This window comes from Pleurodeles waltl, chromosome 8 (assembly GCF_031143425.1).
Source record: "Pleurodeles waltl isolate 20211129_DDA chromosome 8, aPleWal1.hap1.20221129, whole genome shotgun sequence".
In the NCBI taxonomy this organism is placed as follows: Eukaryota; Metazoa; Chordata; class Amphibia; order Caudata; family Salamandridae; genus Pleurodeles; species Pleurodeles waltl.
Genome location: NC_090447.1, coordinates 349,722,470 through 349,741,488, shown reverse-complemented (window position 1 = coordinate 349,741,488; position 19,019 = coordinate 349,722,470). Strand labels below are relative to the sequence as shown.

Genomic DNA, 19,019 nt, shown 5'->3' with positions numbered 1-19,019 from the left:
GGAGTTTGTCAAACACTAACTCCACAGTTCCATAATGGCTACACTGAAATCTGGGAAGTTTGGTATCAAACTTCTCAGCACAACAAATCCACACTGATGCCAGTGTGGAATTTATTGTAAAATGCACACAGAGGGCATCTTAGAGCTGCCCCCTGAATACCAGTCCGACTCCTAGTGCTAGGCTGACCAGTTTCTGCCAGTCTGCCACAACCAGACAAGTTTCTGGCCACATGGGGTGAGTGCCTTTGTCACTCTGTGGCCAGGAACTAATCCTGTACTGGGTGGAGGTGCTTCTCACCTTCCCCTGCAGGAACTGTAATACCTGGTGGTAAGCCTCAAAGGCTCATGCCTTTTTTTTTTTTTTTACAGCAACCCAGAACATCCCAGCCAGTAGAGATGCCCGCCCCCTTAGGCCGCTGCCCCCACTTCTGGCGGCAAGGCTGGAGGAGATAAGGAGTAAAACAAGGAGGAGTAATCCACCAGTCAAGACTGCCCCTAAGGTGTCCTGAGCTGAGGTGACCCCTGCCTTTAGAAATCCTCCCTCTTGAGATTGGAGAATTCCCCCAATAGGATTTGGGATGTGTCCCCCTCCCCTCAGGAAGGAGGCACAAAGAGGGTGTAGCCACCCTCCAGGACAGAAGCCATTGGCTACTGCCCTCCAGACCGAAACACCCCCCTAAAACTAGTATTTAGAGGCAACACTGAACCCAGGAAATCAGATTCCTGCAACCTACAAGAAGAAGGACTGCTGACCTGAAAGCCCTGCAGAGACAATGGAGACGACAACTGACTTGGCCCCAGCCCTACCGGCCTGTCTCCAGACTCAAAGAACCTGCACAGCAACACATCCAACAGGGACCAGCGACCTCTGAAGCCTCAGAGGATTGCTCTGAACCCAAAGGACCAAGAAACTCATGAGAACAGCGGCACTGATCAAAAACAGCAACAACTTTGCAACTTCCAAAGAACTCACTCTTCCCGCCGGAAGCGTGAGACTTCACACTCTGCACCCGACTCCCCCGGCTCGAGCTCCAGAGAACTAACACCGCAGAGAGGACTCCAAGGCGACTGTTACTACGAGCGTAACCTGAGATGACACTCCTGCACCCCCACAGAGATGCATGCAGAGAGGATCCAGAGGCTCCCCCTGACCACGACTGCCTGGAACAAAGAACCCAGCACCTCGACCAAGCGCTGCACTCGCAGCTCCCAGGACCAAAAGGAACCGAACTCCAGGGCAGGAGTGACCATCAGATGACCCTCTGCCTAGCCCAGTCGGTGGCTGGCCCAAGAAGCCCCCTGTGCCCTGCCTGCACCGCTAGAGTGAGCCCCAGGTCCCTCCATTGACTTCTATTGAAACCCCGATGCCTGCTAAGCACACTGCACCCGGACCCCCTGTGCAGCTGAGGGTGTGTTTTGTGTGCCTACTTGTGTTCCCCCCGGGCTCTACAAAACCCCCCTGGTCTGCCCTCCGAAGAAGCAGGTACTTGCCTGTTACCAGACTGGAACAGGAGCACCCCTGTTCTCCATAGGCGCCTATGTGTTTTGGGCCCTCCTTTGACCTCTGCACCTGACCGGCCCTGTGTTGCTGCTGCAGTGACTTTGGGATTGCCTTGAACCCCCAACGGTGGGCTGCCTATGCCCAGGAAACTGAAGTTGTAAGTGTCTTACTTACCTGAGAAACTAACCAATACTTACCTCCGCCAGGAACTGTTTTGGTTTTTGCACTGTGTCCACTTTTAAAATAGCTTATTGACATATTAACTAAAACTGTGTATGTTCCTGCTCTAATTCAAAGTTCCTTACTTACCTGTGTGGAGTACCTTGCATTTTATGTATTTACTTCAAATCTTGAATCTTGTGGTTCTAAAATAAATTAAGAAAATATATTTTTCTATATAAAACCTTTCCTTTGTCCAGTTTCGGGCCAGAGCAGAGACTGGGGGTCCCTGAACCGGCGTAGACTGGCTTATGCAAGGAGGGCACAATCTGTGCCATCCAAAGCATTTCCAGAGGCTCTGGGAGGCTACCTCTCCCCTGCCTGTAACACCTATTTCCAAAGAGAGAGGGTGTAACACCCTCCTCCAAAGGAAATTCTTTGTTTTGCCTTCCTGGGACTGAGCTGCTCAGACCCCAGGATGGCAGAACCCTGTCTGTGAGGCAGCAGCTGTAGCTGCAGTGCAAGCCTCAGAAAGCTGGTTTGGCAGTACTGGGGGTCCATGGTGGAGCTCCCAGGATGCATGGAACTTGCTCCCCAATACCAGATTTGGAATTGGGGGGCACTTCCATGATCTTAGACACCTTACATGGCCATATTCTGAGTTACCATTGTGAAGCTACATATAAGTATTGACATATATGTAGTGCACGTGTGTAATGGCGTCCCCGCACTCACAAAGTCCGGGGATTTGGCCCTGGACAGCGTGGGGGCACCTTTGCTAGTGCAAGGGAGCCCTTACACTTAGTAACTTTGAACCTAGCCTTCAGTAAATGAAGGTTAGACATATAGGTGACTTATAAGTTACTTACGTGCAGTGAAAATGCCTGTGAAATAGTGTGCACTATTTCACGCAGGCTGCAGTGGCAGTCCTGTGAAAGGGCTTGTCTGAGCTCCTTATGGGTGGGAAAAGAAATAAGGATCTCCTGGAACCCCAATGCCCTAGGTACCTAGGTGCCATATACTAGGGACTTATAAGGGGGAGTCCAGTGTGCCAATTGGAATTGGTAAATGAAGTCACTAAGCTATAGTGACTAATTTGGAAGCAGAAAGAGCATAAGCACTGAGGTTCTGGTTAGCAGAGCCTCAGTGACACACTTAAGAATTACTGACAACACACACATTAGGCCACAAACTATGAGCACTGGAGTCCTGGCTAGCAGGATCCCGGTGAGACAGGCAAAACAGACTGACATATAGGGTTTTCACTATGAGCACTGGGGTCCTGGCTAGCAGGATCCCAGTGACACAGTAACAACACACTGACACAAACTCACAAATGGGCCAAAAGTGGGGAAATCATGCTAGAAAGATGCTACTTTCTCACATACATGCCAACAGTGGCATTTTCCTACATATGTGTTGTTTTAACCTTTCTGACCACTCTAAATCTATCCAGGCCCACACCAATACATTATATACATTAGTGAAAGGGGTAAAATAGGATATGGAACAGGGACAGTGGGACTGGTTGTTTCAGTGGTTACCTGATTTTGGACAATTACAGAAAGTTTTGTGTGGAATATTTGGGGTATTAGCTCTTATCACATCTTTATGTTGCTGTGTACAATGTATTCCTAATCTGCTTGCAAAAAAGTTGATTTGAAACCTATAGGCTACACGAGTCATTGGTCAAAGGGCGGAATGTAGTGATATTTGTGTTTTGACCACTGACTTCGTGTCGCACCACTTTGCACTTGGCTTAGCTGTCCACGGTCATATGAGTGGTCACCAGTTACAGACTCCATTTTGCATTCAGCTTAGCTTCACTGCCACATTAAAGGTGCAAGTAGTTTTCCGTACAAAACATGTTATGCAACATGTTTTCTATTTTGCGTGTTCTTTTATCACCGAAGTGCTAGGACATAACGTGGAGGAGTCAGTTAACAAGATAAGGATGTGCTAGACTGATGTTTATGGTACAGCAGGGAACAGTTTAGTTTTGGGAAAGACACCTTGGGATTTTGGCCAGGTTCCGACATGTTTCTTTCAAAGCTTACCTAAAATAGCCAGCATTTTTTAATACTTCTTGCGCAGTGAGAGGGGTTTTATCAGAAAGCTCCTTCCTCGTTTGTTTAAAATATATGAGACTCAGGTCAACAGTGGGAGATTCAGAGACCTCAATCAGGATTTAGACGTTGATATATTTCCTGTGAGGGAAGAGATCTCTCTTTCTCGTTGCGGTCGAACCGTGGTCAACGACTTGCTGGCAGGAGAAAGATGAAGCACCAGACAGGCCGTATGGTGATGCATTTTATTAATTATTTGCTTTGCATTGTGTATGAATATATATACATATATCAATATATGTGTTTGTATCCTTGCAAGTATAGATTCTTTGTACATGGTCTTACTTCGTTGTTGCACATTTTAAAAGTACACTTTTCGATTATACAGGCCTTCCTTCACAAGCCTTGCTAAAAGACAAATGTCTTCTTCAGATTAGGAGGTGCATTCCAGAGAATCTTTTCGACTCCTTTCAGTGTGTGTGTTTTGGCTGAGTCAGCAGTAAAGCAAAACACCCGGCACTCGGAGCACGACTTCGGGTCGTGGTCGCGTTCCAGGCACCACTAACAAACCTGATGTGGATCCGTCACCGACATCATGCGGTGACAATCTTGAACCCGGCCTTTGGGGACATCCTCGACGCACCAAAAAACTCACACAAAACTGGACAAAAGGGTCAAAATCGGTCAAAGAGAGACCAGGGTAGCTCTCTCCGGATCAGCGCATGGCACAGAAATAAAAGAACTGATGTCACTGTGCTGAGGCTGCGTCTATGTACTACTCCCCACATCATCATGTCGACTAAGACGCCAACGACGCCCGTGGAGTCAACCAGTGCCACCTACCGACGCCCAAGGGTATTGCTCGAAGAAAAATCTCCGTATCCAGTCTAACACCCGGGGGAAATTCTAAGGTAAGGAATCTAAGGTAAGGAATCTGCACTAGAAGTCTCCATCAGATTTGTATTTAAGAAATTCTCATCCTGATTCTAACTCCCCATGCTATCTATCTGAGCAGCTTTTTGCCTGAAATTCATTAAAGACAGCATTGAGAGTCTCTCATAAGAAGCACAACTTTCAGTATTTTTTCACTCTTAAAAATACAGACAGGACATTTTTTGTTTGTCTGCATTTATCTGTAAAAATCAGTAGTAAAAATGGAAAACCAGGAGACTTAATTATGACCTAATAAAGCACCCCAACCTACCAGAACTAAAGGCTATCATCATTTTCTCCTGGGAATGCTACAAGGTACAATTCTGTGATAGGCATAGAAATGGACAGTTTCTGAATATGATTAATTAAACAATATTTCTAATGTATATAGGATTAATGGTAGTCAAGTAAAAAAGCTAATCCTGTGAAATGTTCTTTTACTCTCAATGGAATAAAATCAATAACCTAAAGATTGGTAAAATGAAGGCAGACAGAATTCATATCTGCTACATGTCCTACGCTCAGAGTAATGTGGGGTAAATCTTTATTCATATGCCTTGACCAAGGCAGTTATGACAATAGCTAAATTTCCCTCAGTTAACCACACTGGGTTTAACAAACAAGTTAATACATAAAGGTCTGTGCCATACAATAATATTATAAAGGCCAATAAAATAGGGAGACATTGTAAAGGACTATAGCCCTAGACTATAAAGAATAGCTTATATAAATGATCACTTTATACAACTATGAAGATCAAACTGCGAATTAACTCATAATATGCAACCATATCTAAGACCAATGGCCATCTGTAACACAACTAAACCATGAGAAACTATTGAACCTCCTTAAACAATGAACACCACAAATGATACATGATTCTCTCTCTTCTAGGTTGTAAAACATGATGAAGAGGTAGGTCATATGCCCTGCGGAAATGTACCTTTTTTCTCCTACCCCCTTTTCTTTATTGGCATACTGAATGTATGTTCTGCAAAAATAAATAAAAACAAAGAAAATGAAAAAATATCTGTGGGCGAGATCTGGATGTTAACAATACTGACCTGCTTACCAGACTTGCTAAAGACAGTGCTCAGAGCCTAGTACTCACTAAAAATAACAACAGAATACAATGTATTGTATCTAGTGTGTCTCTTCACAATCCCCCTTAAACTATTGCTAAAAATGAGAAAAATAGATACTTTGATATCACTCTCACAGAGAAAGAGAATTAATTTTAACCCACAATTTTCCTACTGATCTGCATCAATATCATAATCTCTAATATTTCTACTGCAGAGTCACATAAGTTTTTCTGGTGAACACTTGTCTAATTTAATTTTCCCACTACTGAAAAAGTAATGAATATAATGTGGGTCTTTAATACTGCTGCTAAAATGCCCTGTACTGATTTTTTTTTATTGTTATCAATTTGGCAAATAAATAATAGCATTCCTGTCCCCAAAAAGTAGCCTGGCTTTAGGAAATAATGTAATAATGTTTGATTCAAGATTAGGACCAATCGTACAATGACTGAAGTACTTGGTCTACCGATTGTCAATACCCTGCATAGAACCAAATAAATCCTTATGTCAACAATAAAGCTCATCCGTGTATACTTACAAGTAAAATACTCTGTGCCAAACCACGGAAATAAAAGGCCTTTAACAAATGAGCTCGTAAAGCACTTCATTGTTTAAGTAGTTATGAATACAGTGTTAACAATTGCTGACCCTATTCATCATCTCTAGCAAGATATGCTCTTATGTTACATTTCCAACACTATCTAATCAACACCAGGCTTTGCTCATCTAACAAAGTCATTTGCAGTTCCAGCTCTTCATTAAGATCTAAAATATCTGTGAATAAGGGGGCATGGCCAAGCAAGATGGCCAGCTAGACGTGCCTCCTTGAGCTCCTGTTTTCCCTGAACTAAATATCTTGCTGCATCCTACTTATGTGAAGCCACCCACTCTCCGGTGTGTCTCCTGAGGCCCGCTTACCCCCACGCCCCCCCCACGGATGAGAATTCCAGCAGAATGTTTGAGGTAATACGGAGGAGCTGTGCGGCCGTTGATGGGCCGTGTGTTCCAGCAGGAAGAGATTCCCCGAAGGCAGCAAAGTAAGGTGGATCTGACTCCCCCTGGACTCTATGCCTCTTACTGTCTCATGATCCCCCCCAAGCCGGTAAGGCGGCTCTGTGGACCCCTAGGGAGACGTGAACAGTGAGCCCCGGCTCGAAGCCTTGGTGAATGATGCAGGGGGTTGAGCGGCTGGTGTGCAACACCTCCTTTGGAAGTGCTTTGGAACCAGCGGCCCTGGGCAGAACAGAGAGGAGGCCTCCGTCTGTCGTGACGCCCCACGTCAGTGCCACTTTCTCTCTTGCTGTCCTCTGTGCATCGCAGAAGGGCAGAAACAAGGAAGGATCCCCAAGTACATAGAAGGAGATGGCTGCTACGTCACTCAGATGCGCTGAGGGTGCTTGAAATTTCCTTTTGTACCCCTAAGGGCCCTGTTTTTGCATGGATCTTATTCCACAATGGGCACTGAGAATCCTGGGCCCAGAGATTGGGACAACCTGTGAGACCCTGAGGCCATGTGCTGCTCTGGAGGCACCTGAGGAGGCCTAGCGGGGCCTGTTGAATCTAGGAGGGGAGGAGTCCGATCACCTCAGTGGCTGTGCCAAGGCTCAAGCAAACCACTTGACAGTGCCGGAGGGCCCGACGGGGGATGGTTGCTGTGATGTGTCAGACATGGCCATACTCCCCAGTACTAGCCAGGTACATTCACTTGCATCTACAAGTATTGTGTCTCACTTCGCCTCAAGGCTGTCTGCCGGACAGTCCCCACTACAGATCCTGTTTGCGCTAACATACCCATAAAAACGGCATACAAGTTGAACCCGCATTGTTGCACCAGGTGTGCTTGCTGGGATTCGAGGACAGCCTAAGACTTCTTATACTGCTGTCTGATCGGGGAGTTGGTTGCTCTTCCCTCCGGCCATAACCTTACATCAACGGTCCCGGAGGCGAAGAGGGCCCCCTCGCTGGAGACATACAAGTTAAAGCCTGGAGGTGGCCTGGGGTAGGGAGCGTCCCCCTGTTGCCTCTAGGTGTACTAGACATCATGGTTAAAGACAGAGGCCCTAAGATGAAGCAAAAAATAAGAATGTTAATTACACGCACACACTGCCGCCCCTGATGCCAGGTGGGGAGAAGCCTGCTAGCAACCTCCAGGTAGCTGGAGGGCAGTGTAGATGCTGCCCCTCCATGACTGACCTCATGACGTCAATTCAAGGCTCCAAGAGGGAGGTGGTCCACAAAATTGCTGCAGTCGCCATCGACCCCACAGACTTACATTAAGGCTCAGAGGGTCTGACTGTGACCGAGAAAATGTTGAGGCTCTTCAACAGGAGGTTTATAACCCCCGCTCCATGGTGCTCGACTTCCCGAAATTGACAACACGTTTGGATGAGCGGGTGGAGGACGCTGAGGGCCAATGCCGGAGGAACAACCTTCCAGAGTTTCCCGAGAAGGTGTAGGGACTCTCCAGTGGAATTATTCCTAGAGGAATGGATAGCTACATCCCTAATGCCCAAGAAACTCTCTAAATTTTTACAACAGAGAGGGCCCATAAGGCTTTGCCCCCCCCCACACCCTGAAGCCGGGTGCCACCCACCTATCAATTATTGATGCTTTTTTAATTTCTGAGACAGGGATGCTATCCTGCAGTGGGTCAGGGTGCAGGGCCTGCCAATATCCATCTTTCCTGATTGCACCCAACGTGTGCAAGACCAAAGAAACACTTTTTTGTCTGCCAAACAACGAATGCGAGACATGAACCTGAAATACAGCTCACTTTTTCCAGCCCAGCTTCATGTTCAGCATGGTGTCACGGTGCTCTTTTTCTTCAGCTCAGTGGACTCAAGTGACTGGTTGGGTACACTTCCACAGTCCGTGGGACACAGTGAAACCTGAAATAGCCTGGGCCCGGCGTCCTCCTCGCGTCGGTCAACTCATCCTGGACGATGACAAACTAGAGGGAAGAGCCGAAACAGTAGCTGCTCACTGAGTAAAATTAAGGTCTGTGCCGATGGCACTTTGAGAGAATACACAGAGCAGCTCGTTGAGGTTGCACGTCATGAGATTGTGCAGTACAATACCAATCTTTTTCCTTATGTATCTCTTTCAGGGACTGGAGTTTCAATCTACGAGATGGGAGCTACAGAGAGGAAGCTTGAAAGCAGATTGCCTCATACCCGTCCTGGGTCTTCCCCTCTGGCAAAGCAGACAAGTTATAATATGTCCAGTGTTGAAGTAACCAAGGTTTTTTGTTCCTTTTAGCCAGGGTAATGGGGCAGTATTCACTGATTTACTACTGGCCTCAAGTTAGGTGGGCGTACTTGGTAGGGGGACACAGTAGGTGGGGGGACACTTGGGTAAGAGAGTTTGGGTTGACATAGCATTCAGTTTGACAAGCATGTTTTGTTTAATGCATCTGTATATGTGAAACCAACTGGTGCTTCCTAGATCCTTTAACAGGATGAAACGGAGGGGTGGGCTGGGGAGTACAGGGGGGTTTGAGGGCATAACAATCCAAACAACTAATGGAACCCACAACTAAATGTGGAACGTGGACTGCCCGTAGTATTGCCCAATTGGAGAAACGTAGACATGTGCACACTTATCTAAAATGATATAGGACCTCAAGTCTTTTTACAGGAGACTCCTATTCGAGGGGACTATAAATGAGCTCTGAAATGCAGATGGAGAGGACAGATTTATACCACCTCCTACTCTGGCTATACGAGGGGGGTGTTAATTTTGGTGGCCCTTTGGGGTACCTTTCTTACACCGCAACCACGTAGTGGATCCAGAGAGTTGCTATGGGATTTTATACAGCCTATTGGGAGGATAGGAGGCATGACAGATTCATGTGTATGCACCCAATATAGCTGTCCCACTTTTTTCACGTCAGTGGCCCAGGCTACCGCTTCTTTCCTCAATGCTGATGTTATCCTAGCGGGCAACTGCAATTGTGTTCTGAATGACGACTTGGAACATTCCACCACCCAACTACATACTAAGCCCACATGACTGATGACCTGTGTGCTTTGATGAGGTAATTGAGACTTAGGGATATATGTAGGGTTTGTAACCCAGACACCCTGCAATTTTCATGTTTCACACCCACAGCTGCCTGGATTACCTTATCTCAGAGAGCCTAGCCCCAGATGTGGCCAATCCAGTATACCTAATGCGGTTTCTCTCTGATCACTCTACGGTGCTTCTTACCCTTGAGAAGCACACCAGAAGCCCATCCTTTTTCCTGGGGCGTATTCGGGCAGAGACTCTTTCAGATCCTCCCTTTGAGCAGGTAGTTGCACAATTATTGAACCTTTATTTCCATGACAATTGGGGTATGTCAGCTAGCAGGGCAATGGACTGAGAAGCGATGAGGTCAGTCATTCGAGGGGGTCTGCCTTAAGTTGACATATGGAGTTTGCCAACAGGTGGATAAAGATTTCCAAGCCCTCAAGAAAGGATTAGATGTAAAGCTGCTGAGTAGTGTGCTTGCCTCTCGTCTTCTTTCTTTTCTCTCCTCGCTGATACATCCTGATGAGTCTGGGTTTATTCCCAAACCTTACACTCTACATAACATAAGCTGTTTAGCCCTTTTTTATCACTCCACACAATCCATCTCAGATAAATTGGCCCTTGCATTAGTAGATATAGCACAGGCCTATGACTCCTTCAATTGGTCCTACCTAGGGCATGTATTGCAGAAATTTGGCATCGGCCCCAAATATATCCGATGGGTCTAACTCATATATTGACCCCTGCACCTATGTGAGAACCAGTAAGCAGGGGGATGCACCTGTGGTGTCCCCTATCATCACTCCTTTTCGCGTTGGCAATAGAGCCCCTGGCTGAGAGCCTTTGACAGACATTGCATCCTTGGGGCATCCCAATTAGGAAGACCACTCATGTGGTCTCCCTGTATACTGGCAATGTCTTGGTATTTCTTTGTGGCCCGTCTTAGTCGGTGCCCCTTCTCATGTCTGCGATGCAGGACTTTAAGAGGATTTCTGGTCTCAGAGTCCACCCTTCCAAATCTAAATTATGTCCCTTGGGCTCCCTGTCAGGTCAGCCACAGGAGAGCCTCCCTTCACTGATGATTCATTGGGAGATTACTGATGTCCGCTACTTGGGAATCCAGCTGGCACACACAGCACAATCTTTTCACAACTTAAATAATGGCAGAGTGATGCAAGGCCTCCAAGCCTCTGTAAAATTCTGGCAAGAGTTAGTCCTGTCCCGTTTGGGGAGAATTGCAGTGGAGAAAATTATATTGCCTCCTCGCGTCCTTTATAGGATCCAGGCTCGTTTTATATGATTCCTAGAGAATACTTCATGAAGATTAACAGCATTATTATAGAGGTATTATGGGCGGACAGACAGAAATACATACGTCTTTCCGTCCTGCAGCGGAAGGAGGGAAGGGAGGTTTGGAGGTCCCCAACATAGAGTTATATTATATGGCGGCACAGATCCAGCATGCCCTCTTATGGCTTTGCCCAGAAGATTCCTGAGAGAAGGCCCTACTGAGAGGTTCACATGTGGCGAGGGCGAACAGCCTGCCCTTCTGATGCACGGCTCTGGGCTTCTTCTGGATACTCCCTATCTGATACGCAAAGTGGTAAGTATATGAGAGAGTGCTGTCAAGAGGGTCAGTCGAAGTGCCCCATTTGCACCCGACATGCCCATCTGGTCCCTACAGCCATTTCCTAAAATACCGGAATCCATGTCCATCCAAAAATTGAAAGACGGGGGTTGCACCACCTTAGACGACCCCTACCCTGAGGGTCGATTTATTACAATTGCAAAAGCGTTTGATACATTCTGTTTGGGTCCAAGACAATTCCTAGAATACAGTAAAATTTCCACAATGGCAAGAGAGCTTTAGTCTACCTTCCCAGAAGCTGCTCCTTCCTCATTCACCCAATCTACTCTCCTGTTGATGGCAGGGGGACGCTGCCATATTTCTCATATGTACAGAGCATTAAGTGACTACCTCACTGACTCCCAACTATTGGTTCAAGCACGTTGGGAGGCGTTAGTACCAGAACCCCTATCAAAGCGGGACTGGGAACGCATTCATATGACTGCGGTTGGTCAGTTCTAATGCTCGTTTCAAACTGACGCAATACAACTTTCTGCACCAAACAAGCATCTCCCCACAGACACTCAATGCGATCTAACCTACGCGTTTGGATAAATGTCTGCAATGTCATGCCCCTCAGGCAAATTTTATCCATATGATGTGGGACTGTTCCACTCTGTTGCCATTCTGGAAACAGGTTCTGAAAGACTTTAAGAAGGCATCCGGATGGAAGATACCATTAACACTGTGGCATGTTATATTTAACCTTATACCTGGCCCTTCCCCCAAAATGGCACTCAGCAGAAAGTCCATTCTCCTCAGTCTAACAAGGGCAAAGCACTGAATAGCTATCCACTGGCTTTCACCAGAACCTCCTAACAGAACAGCATGGCTACAAGGTTACCCCCACTTCTGGTCTGTTTATCAGTGTGTTTGACTGTGTTCACTGCTATCCTGCTAACCAGGACCCCAGTGACTGTGCACTCTCCTCTAAATCTGGTTACTGGTAACTTTTTATCCCCACAATTGGCATACTGGTGCTGTAAGTCTATGCTATATGGTACCTAAGTACCCAGGGCATTGGGGTTCCAGGGGATCCCTACGGGCTGCAGCAGTTATTCTGCCACCCTTAGGGAGCCAATGCAAAGGGTTCCGCAGGCCTGACATTGCAGTCTACGTGAACTGGGTGCACGCACCAGGTTTCACTACAGGTCAGTGCACCAGATCACTGTAAGTCACCCCTATGGCAGGTGCCCTCAGCCCAGAGGGCAGGGTGCAGGTACCTGTGTGTGACGGCACCCCTGCACTAGCAGAGGTGCCCCCACGAACTCCAGCACCATTTTGCTGGACTTCGTGAGTGCGGGAAAGCCATTTTATATATGTACTGGACATAGGTCACCATCTACGTCCAGCTACATAATGGTAACTCGGAACCTGGGCATGTTTGGTATCAAACACGTCAGAATCATACCCCAATACTGTTGCAAGTATTAGAAGTATGATTCCACACACTCTGGGGGCTCCTTAGAGGACCCCCAGCATTGCTACCACCAGTCTTACAGGGTTTTCTGGGCAGCCCAGCTGCTCCCAAACCTTAGACAGGTTTCTGCCCTCCTGCTGCTTGATCTGATCAAGCCCAGGAAAGCAGAACAAAGTGTTTCCTTTGGGAGTGGGAGGTAACACCCTGTCCCTTTGGAAATAGGTGTGACTGGCTTGGGAGGGGTACCCTCGCCAAGCCACTGCTTTGCTTCAAAGGGCACATTTGGTGCCCTCCGTGCCTAAACCAGTCCACACTGGTTCAGAGATCACCAGTCCCTGCTCTGGCACGAAACTGGACAATGGAAAGGGGAGTGACCACTCCCCTGTCCATCACCACCCCAGGGGTGGTAGCCCAGAGCTCCTCCAGAGGGTCCAAGAGGCCATCTTGATTCTAAGGTTGGCAGAGAAATCTGGGGGCATCTGAGTGGCCAGGCCGATGATGTCAGAGCCCCATCCTGATAGGCGCTTACCTTGTTAGGTGACCAGTCCCCATTTCAGGGCTATTTAGGGTCTCTCTCGCTTGGGTGAGTCCTCAATTCGGCTTGCAAAATTCCAGCAGCACTCCTCTGCAACCTTTACTTCAACTTCTTGCCTCCAGAACCGCAATTGGACCCTCAAGGAAACCCAAAGCCGCAGATCCACAAGTAAGACTCTTCTGCAACATTGAAACCAGAGTTTCTGCCAGCTTTGCAACAGTTTCCTCGCCGTGCATCCTCAGAAGACTGCGACTCTTCATCCTAAACAAGAAGAAGAAGGAATCTCCCTTGGAGTGAAGGAGTCACTTCCCTGCAAACGCAGGCACCTACAACAATCGACGACAGGCTGCGTGGATCCCCTCTCCTGCTGAGCTGTGTGGATCCTGCATCACGGGTGGTGGTCCTGAGTAGTCCCCTTGGTCCTCTCTGCCAGCTGTCCAAATTTGGTGGACCTAAGCCTTTGCCTTCCCACACAGGACAGTACCCACGTCCACCACATCACTTGCAGCTGCCAAGGCTTGTTTGCGTCTCCTCCAAGGGATCTTCAGGCGACGTGCAGCTACAGTCCCCAGCACTCCTTCCTGCAAATACCATACTCCTGTGTTGTTCTTCTGTGGCGTGAGCTCCACTTTTGTAGTGTTGCGTCGGCTTCTTCTGTGGCTTCTGTGTCCCCGTCCTGTGGGACTCCAGTGGGTGCTGCCTCTGCTCCTGTGGACTCCCTTCGAAGCTGAGGGTCTCCTGTGAGTCCCCTCCTGGATTGGGTCCTCCTGGGCCTTGCTGGCCTCCGGCAGCACCTCTTTCCTCTAACCGCGAGTTTGCCTTTGCCAAGACTTGTTGGTGGAAATCCTGCACGACACCCATCTGCAATCCTCTTTCCAACGTGGGACATCTTCTGCATCCATCTGGAGCTCTTCTCCGGCACCTTGGCTACAGCGCAGACCTGTTCTTCAGAACCGTCGACCAACTTCTGCATCCACTGCTGGCTGGGTGGGTAGTACCTCCTACTTCTCCAGGACTTCACTGTGACTCTTGGGCTTGGACCCCTCTCTCCACACGTCTTCTTTCTTCAGGAATCCACCGCTCGTTTTCTTGCAGTCTTCTCTGGGTGTCTTCTTTTTGTTCTTTCCCTCCTTTTGGGTGGTTTGGGGAAAATCCAATGGTTTACTCCTGCATTCCTGGTTGCTGGGGGGTACTGTGTTACTTACCTTCGTGGTTTTCTAATACCCCTAGCTCCCCCTCTACAAATTTTACTTACCTAGGTGGGGGTACCTTGCTCGCATTCCATTTGTTTTGTATATGGTTTGTGCTCCTCCTAGGGTCACTATTGGTTATTACAGTTTGCACTGTTTTCTAACCTTTTCTATGCCTATTTCTGATTGCTAGTGTATATATTTAGTGTATTACTTACCGCCTAAGGGTTGGTCACCTGTTTGGCATTTTGTGGTTATTTGTGCCAAAAAGAAAGTACTTTTATTTTTGTATAACTGAGTGTTTTCTTTCATGTGTCTAAGTGCTGTGTGACTACAGTGGTATTGTATGAGCTTTGCATGTCTCATAGATAAGCCTTGGCTGCTAATCCACAGCTTCCTCTACTGGCTTCTAGGCACTGCCGACACTTCACTAAGAGGGGATACCTGGAATTGGTAGAAGGTGTAAGTACCATAGGTACCCACAACACGCCTGACCAGCTTCTTACAGCAACCATGTTGCATGATCTCAGCGACCCTCTAGAGGAAATTTCAATGAGTTCAAACCTGGATGAACGACTATCCATTACTAATATATCTACCATTTAATCTGCCCACGATTCTAGACAACGCAATGCCCCCTTTATTCAACACTCCATTATGTCTCTATTTCTGCTTGCACCAGACATTACAGATGCACAAATATGAGGGAGGGAGGAAGTTCCAAACGAAGATTCTAATCATATATTTTTTTTACTCCTACACGCAAGAAAAACTACTGTACAGGTATATGGCTTAAAGCTTTATATGAATGTTGCAAGATATGTAATCCTGAATGTTGCTTTCTTTACAAAATCAATAACAATTATTTAAAAAACAATCTGTGACTAATAGCCTAGAACCGTTTGTTCCTCTTCTATTTAACCAATAGAACACTACACTTGAACTTAGAAAAAATAGCCCTAATTTGAATTACTTCTGCTTCCTCATCCTCAGATGTTGAAAACAAATGCATTCCAACATGCCTACTACACTTTTCTGTTACTGTATGTATTTGGCATTTTGTTATCCTATTTCATGAAAAACTCTAAAAAGTATTACACATAAAAAAACTCAATTTGAAATAAATACAAAAAAACAGAAAAACAACTGAAAGAGAAATCTGCCTACTTTAATAAGCGGATTGCATGACTAAATCCATCGCCTTCTATCTGCACTCCTTGATGTGGAATCTCCATGTTAGACAACTACAAAGAAATAATTAAAAAACAATAATGAAAACATAATAACATCCAACATTAAAGCCTATGCACTTTGGCAAGCATTATGCAAAATGATTCTTCAATGTACATTATTCAATTATAAATGCAATAACAAACTCAGCAGTCTTTCTTGAGTCAGCAGTCCATCCAATCCAGGAAGGGGATCAGAGGACTCTGGAAACCAAACAGGATTAGAAACAAAACTTGGGCATAGGTGACCTCACTCCCAAATACACAATTCCTTTCTCCACAGATCATTCATTCTGCCTAGAGTACTGCAGCCAAGAATTGTTAAGAGAACATATAGAATGGGGTGGAGTGCAGGAAAGCTTGATAGAGCACATGTCCAGCACGTAGTCATAGCAAAGAGTCTGGAATTGTTCAAGTGGCAATAACAAAGAATTAAATGAGTAAAAGTTACTTACCTTCAGTAACAATGTTTCTGGTGGATACACAATTTTCTTTCAGATTCCACGCCTTTCCTCCAGGTGACAGACTGCTCAAGAAAAATATTTACCCCAGTACAAGTTCTCTAGCGCTGTTAGGTGGTTCCATGTGGCTTCAACCACAACTCTGCCCACCGGACATGACTCCAAATGAAATTTGCTATCCTACACACTATCAGTTCCTAAAACTTTTTCCAAGCTCCAGCAAGGTGTCCAGAGAAAACCCAATAGAGCATGAACAACAATAGCACATAACTATTCTGCCAACCCTACGATCATTAAAAAAAAAAAGAAAAAAGCACTGATTCATGAGGGGAGGAAAGGGGGTCAGTAAGGAATCTGGAGGACGTTTGGAGGAATATGTATCCACCAGAGGTATCAGAATTACTTTTGATGGATGCATTTTACTTTGGATTTCTCAACTAAGAATGAATGCCAAAGCAATACCCTTGAAATGGCAGGAATGAGCAGTGCTGGTGAACAAGTTGCTTACCTTTGGTAATACTTCATGTGGTAGAGACCCGATCTAGCCACCGATACCTTGCCTTAGAATATTCCCAGAGCGTCAGTCTGGACCCTAAAGGCATGTGGTGCCTACAAGGGCACCATCCAAGCACGCAGACATCAGTTTCTATATCTGAACCAGAAGGACAGAGCCACATTAGAAGGCTGATTTACCAGTGTGCAAAACTAAAAACCTACAAGGACCTTTTTAGGTAGGAAGGCCGGTTCACAGAAGTGGGGTGGATCAGAGGGTTTTTAAGGCATCTGCAGAATGGGAAGTCAACAAGATAAAGCAGTATTTGCAGCTTTGGCTATAGTGGAATGAGAAGCCAAGCCCTCAGGGGGTGGATTTCTGGCCAATGGCTAGCTGATCTTAATGTAGAGTACAATCCATCTGGAGATGGTCTGTTTCTGTACCACTGTGCCCTTCTTTGCTCTATCAAACCAAACTAAGAGCTGATAGTCTGCTCAGTGTTTCCTGGTGCGACCGATGTGGAAAGGCAAAGCTCTTTTGGGGTCCAATTGGTGAAGTGACTCCTCCTCCTTGAAGGAGTGAAGCGGAGCAAGGAAGGTCTGCAGCGTGATGTGTTGGCTGACAGGGAAGGGTGTCACTACCTTAGGCAGAAAAAAAGGATTGAGTAGAAAAATATGAGCGAGGCCTTTCAGAAAAAGTGTCACAACAGGGGACTTAAACAGGGAGGGATAATCTAGCAACCGCAAAAATGCTTAGCTGATCGAAAGATATCCCTTACCTGTAACCAGAGCAAGGCCTTACCGGGTTAAAGACAAAACAAACAGCAACGCTTCGTACAAGGGTGCAGATATAAGACCAACATGCTTGTCAGTGCACTGGGGCTGGCATATATGGCCTTTGTGGAGGGACACCTGGGTGCTAAGATTAACTCACAGACTTGAGCAGGGAGACTGAAGACTTAACAGTCACCGTTCAATCTCTATGCATTAAGATGGAGCGTGCGCAGGTTTTGGTACATAACCCTGCCCTGTTGTTGCAACAGGAGATCCTCCTAAAAAGGTAACCTGATTGGAGGACCATTATTCATGCTCAGGAGTTGGGGATACCACATTCTCTGTGCCAAAATTGGAACTGCAGGGATGACATGGGACAGTTCGATCCTGATATTCTTCAAAACTCAGGACAGTAGTGGTATCGGCGGGAAGGAGTACAGGAGTCCTGAGCTCCATTCAAGACAAAACGAGTCTTCAAGCAAGGGCCACCTTGGAAACTCCAAAACACAGAAGTGTTGACATTGCGCATTCACGACAGGGCTGAATAAGATCTAATCAAGGTTCTCCCCAGTGGCGAAAGAGACCTTACACCAGCTCCCAGTGTAGACACCATTCATGATTCGCGAGGCAGCAATGGCGATTTGTTCTGCTCTGGCATTCAGAGACCCCCACTAGGTGTTGCACGACCATAAAAATTTCCTGATGTTCTTGCCTTGTCTAGAGGTGCATAGTTTCCTGGCCCAGGGTCCAGGAACCCACCCAGCCCTGTTTATTGCAGTACCACATGGCAACATTGTTGTCTGTCAACACTGGAACTAGACTTTCCTTGATGGAAGAGAGGAAAGATTTTAATGCCAACTGATCACTCTCTTGATGTGAAGCTGAGACCTCTCTGGAGACCAAAGTCCTCTGATCTCCACCTCTCGTAGATGGCCACTCCAACCCATGATTGACACATCTGTCACCTGTAAGGAAATGCCCTTTTGGCATGCTCATCACCAGTTTTTTCCTGACTGATGCTGCTGGTATTTTCTTTCAGAGAGTGCATTGAGGCCTTCTAACAAGACCTCACTGCCCTGAACCCCAAAACGTGTATGCTACATAAGCTATACCCCTATACCCTATTGGCATAGGCTAACTTGCCTTTAAGTTCCTAGTATAAGGTACCTGGGGCCTGTACATTAGAGAAAGTACCCCCAAGTCCGCCACTGCAGACTGGAGGGCAATTTCGAACTACTAGTCCGACTTTCCCATTTAAAAGCCATGGCAAAGTCAACTGTCCCCCTGAAACATGTGCAAGTCACTCCTATGGCAGACCTACAGAGCCCTAAAGAAGGGTGCAGCATAGTTAATGAGTAGAACATGTGATTTACATGTTCTGATGGTAAAAACTATAATACTGTTCCTACTGTGGAAAGAGCTGCTTGCCCCCAAGTAACTAAGCAACAGCATTACAACTTGCCCAACTTTCGGGTAAAACTTTTCAAAGTGTCAAATTTGTTGAATTTGCCAGAGCTTGTTCATGGTTGAGTGGAA

General features: G+C 46.5%; 1 protein-coding gene across 2 annotated transcripts in view; it reads right to left on the bottom strand.

The window, feature by feature from the left end:
- Positions 1-19,019, bottom strand: part of MED14 (mediator complex subunit 14) — an 801,766-nt gene that overhangs the window by 412,336 nt on the left and 370,411 nt on the right. For both annotated transcript variants that reach the window (XM_069204216.1, XM_069204217.1), the window contains exon 16: positions 15,695-15,771. In XM_069204216.1, coding sequence (XP_069060317.1) covers positions 15,695-15,771 — 77 coding nt within the window. The remainder of the gene's footprint in view (positions 1-15,694; positions 15,772-19,019) is intronic.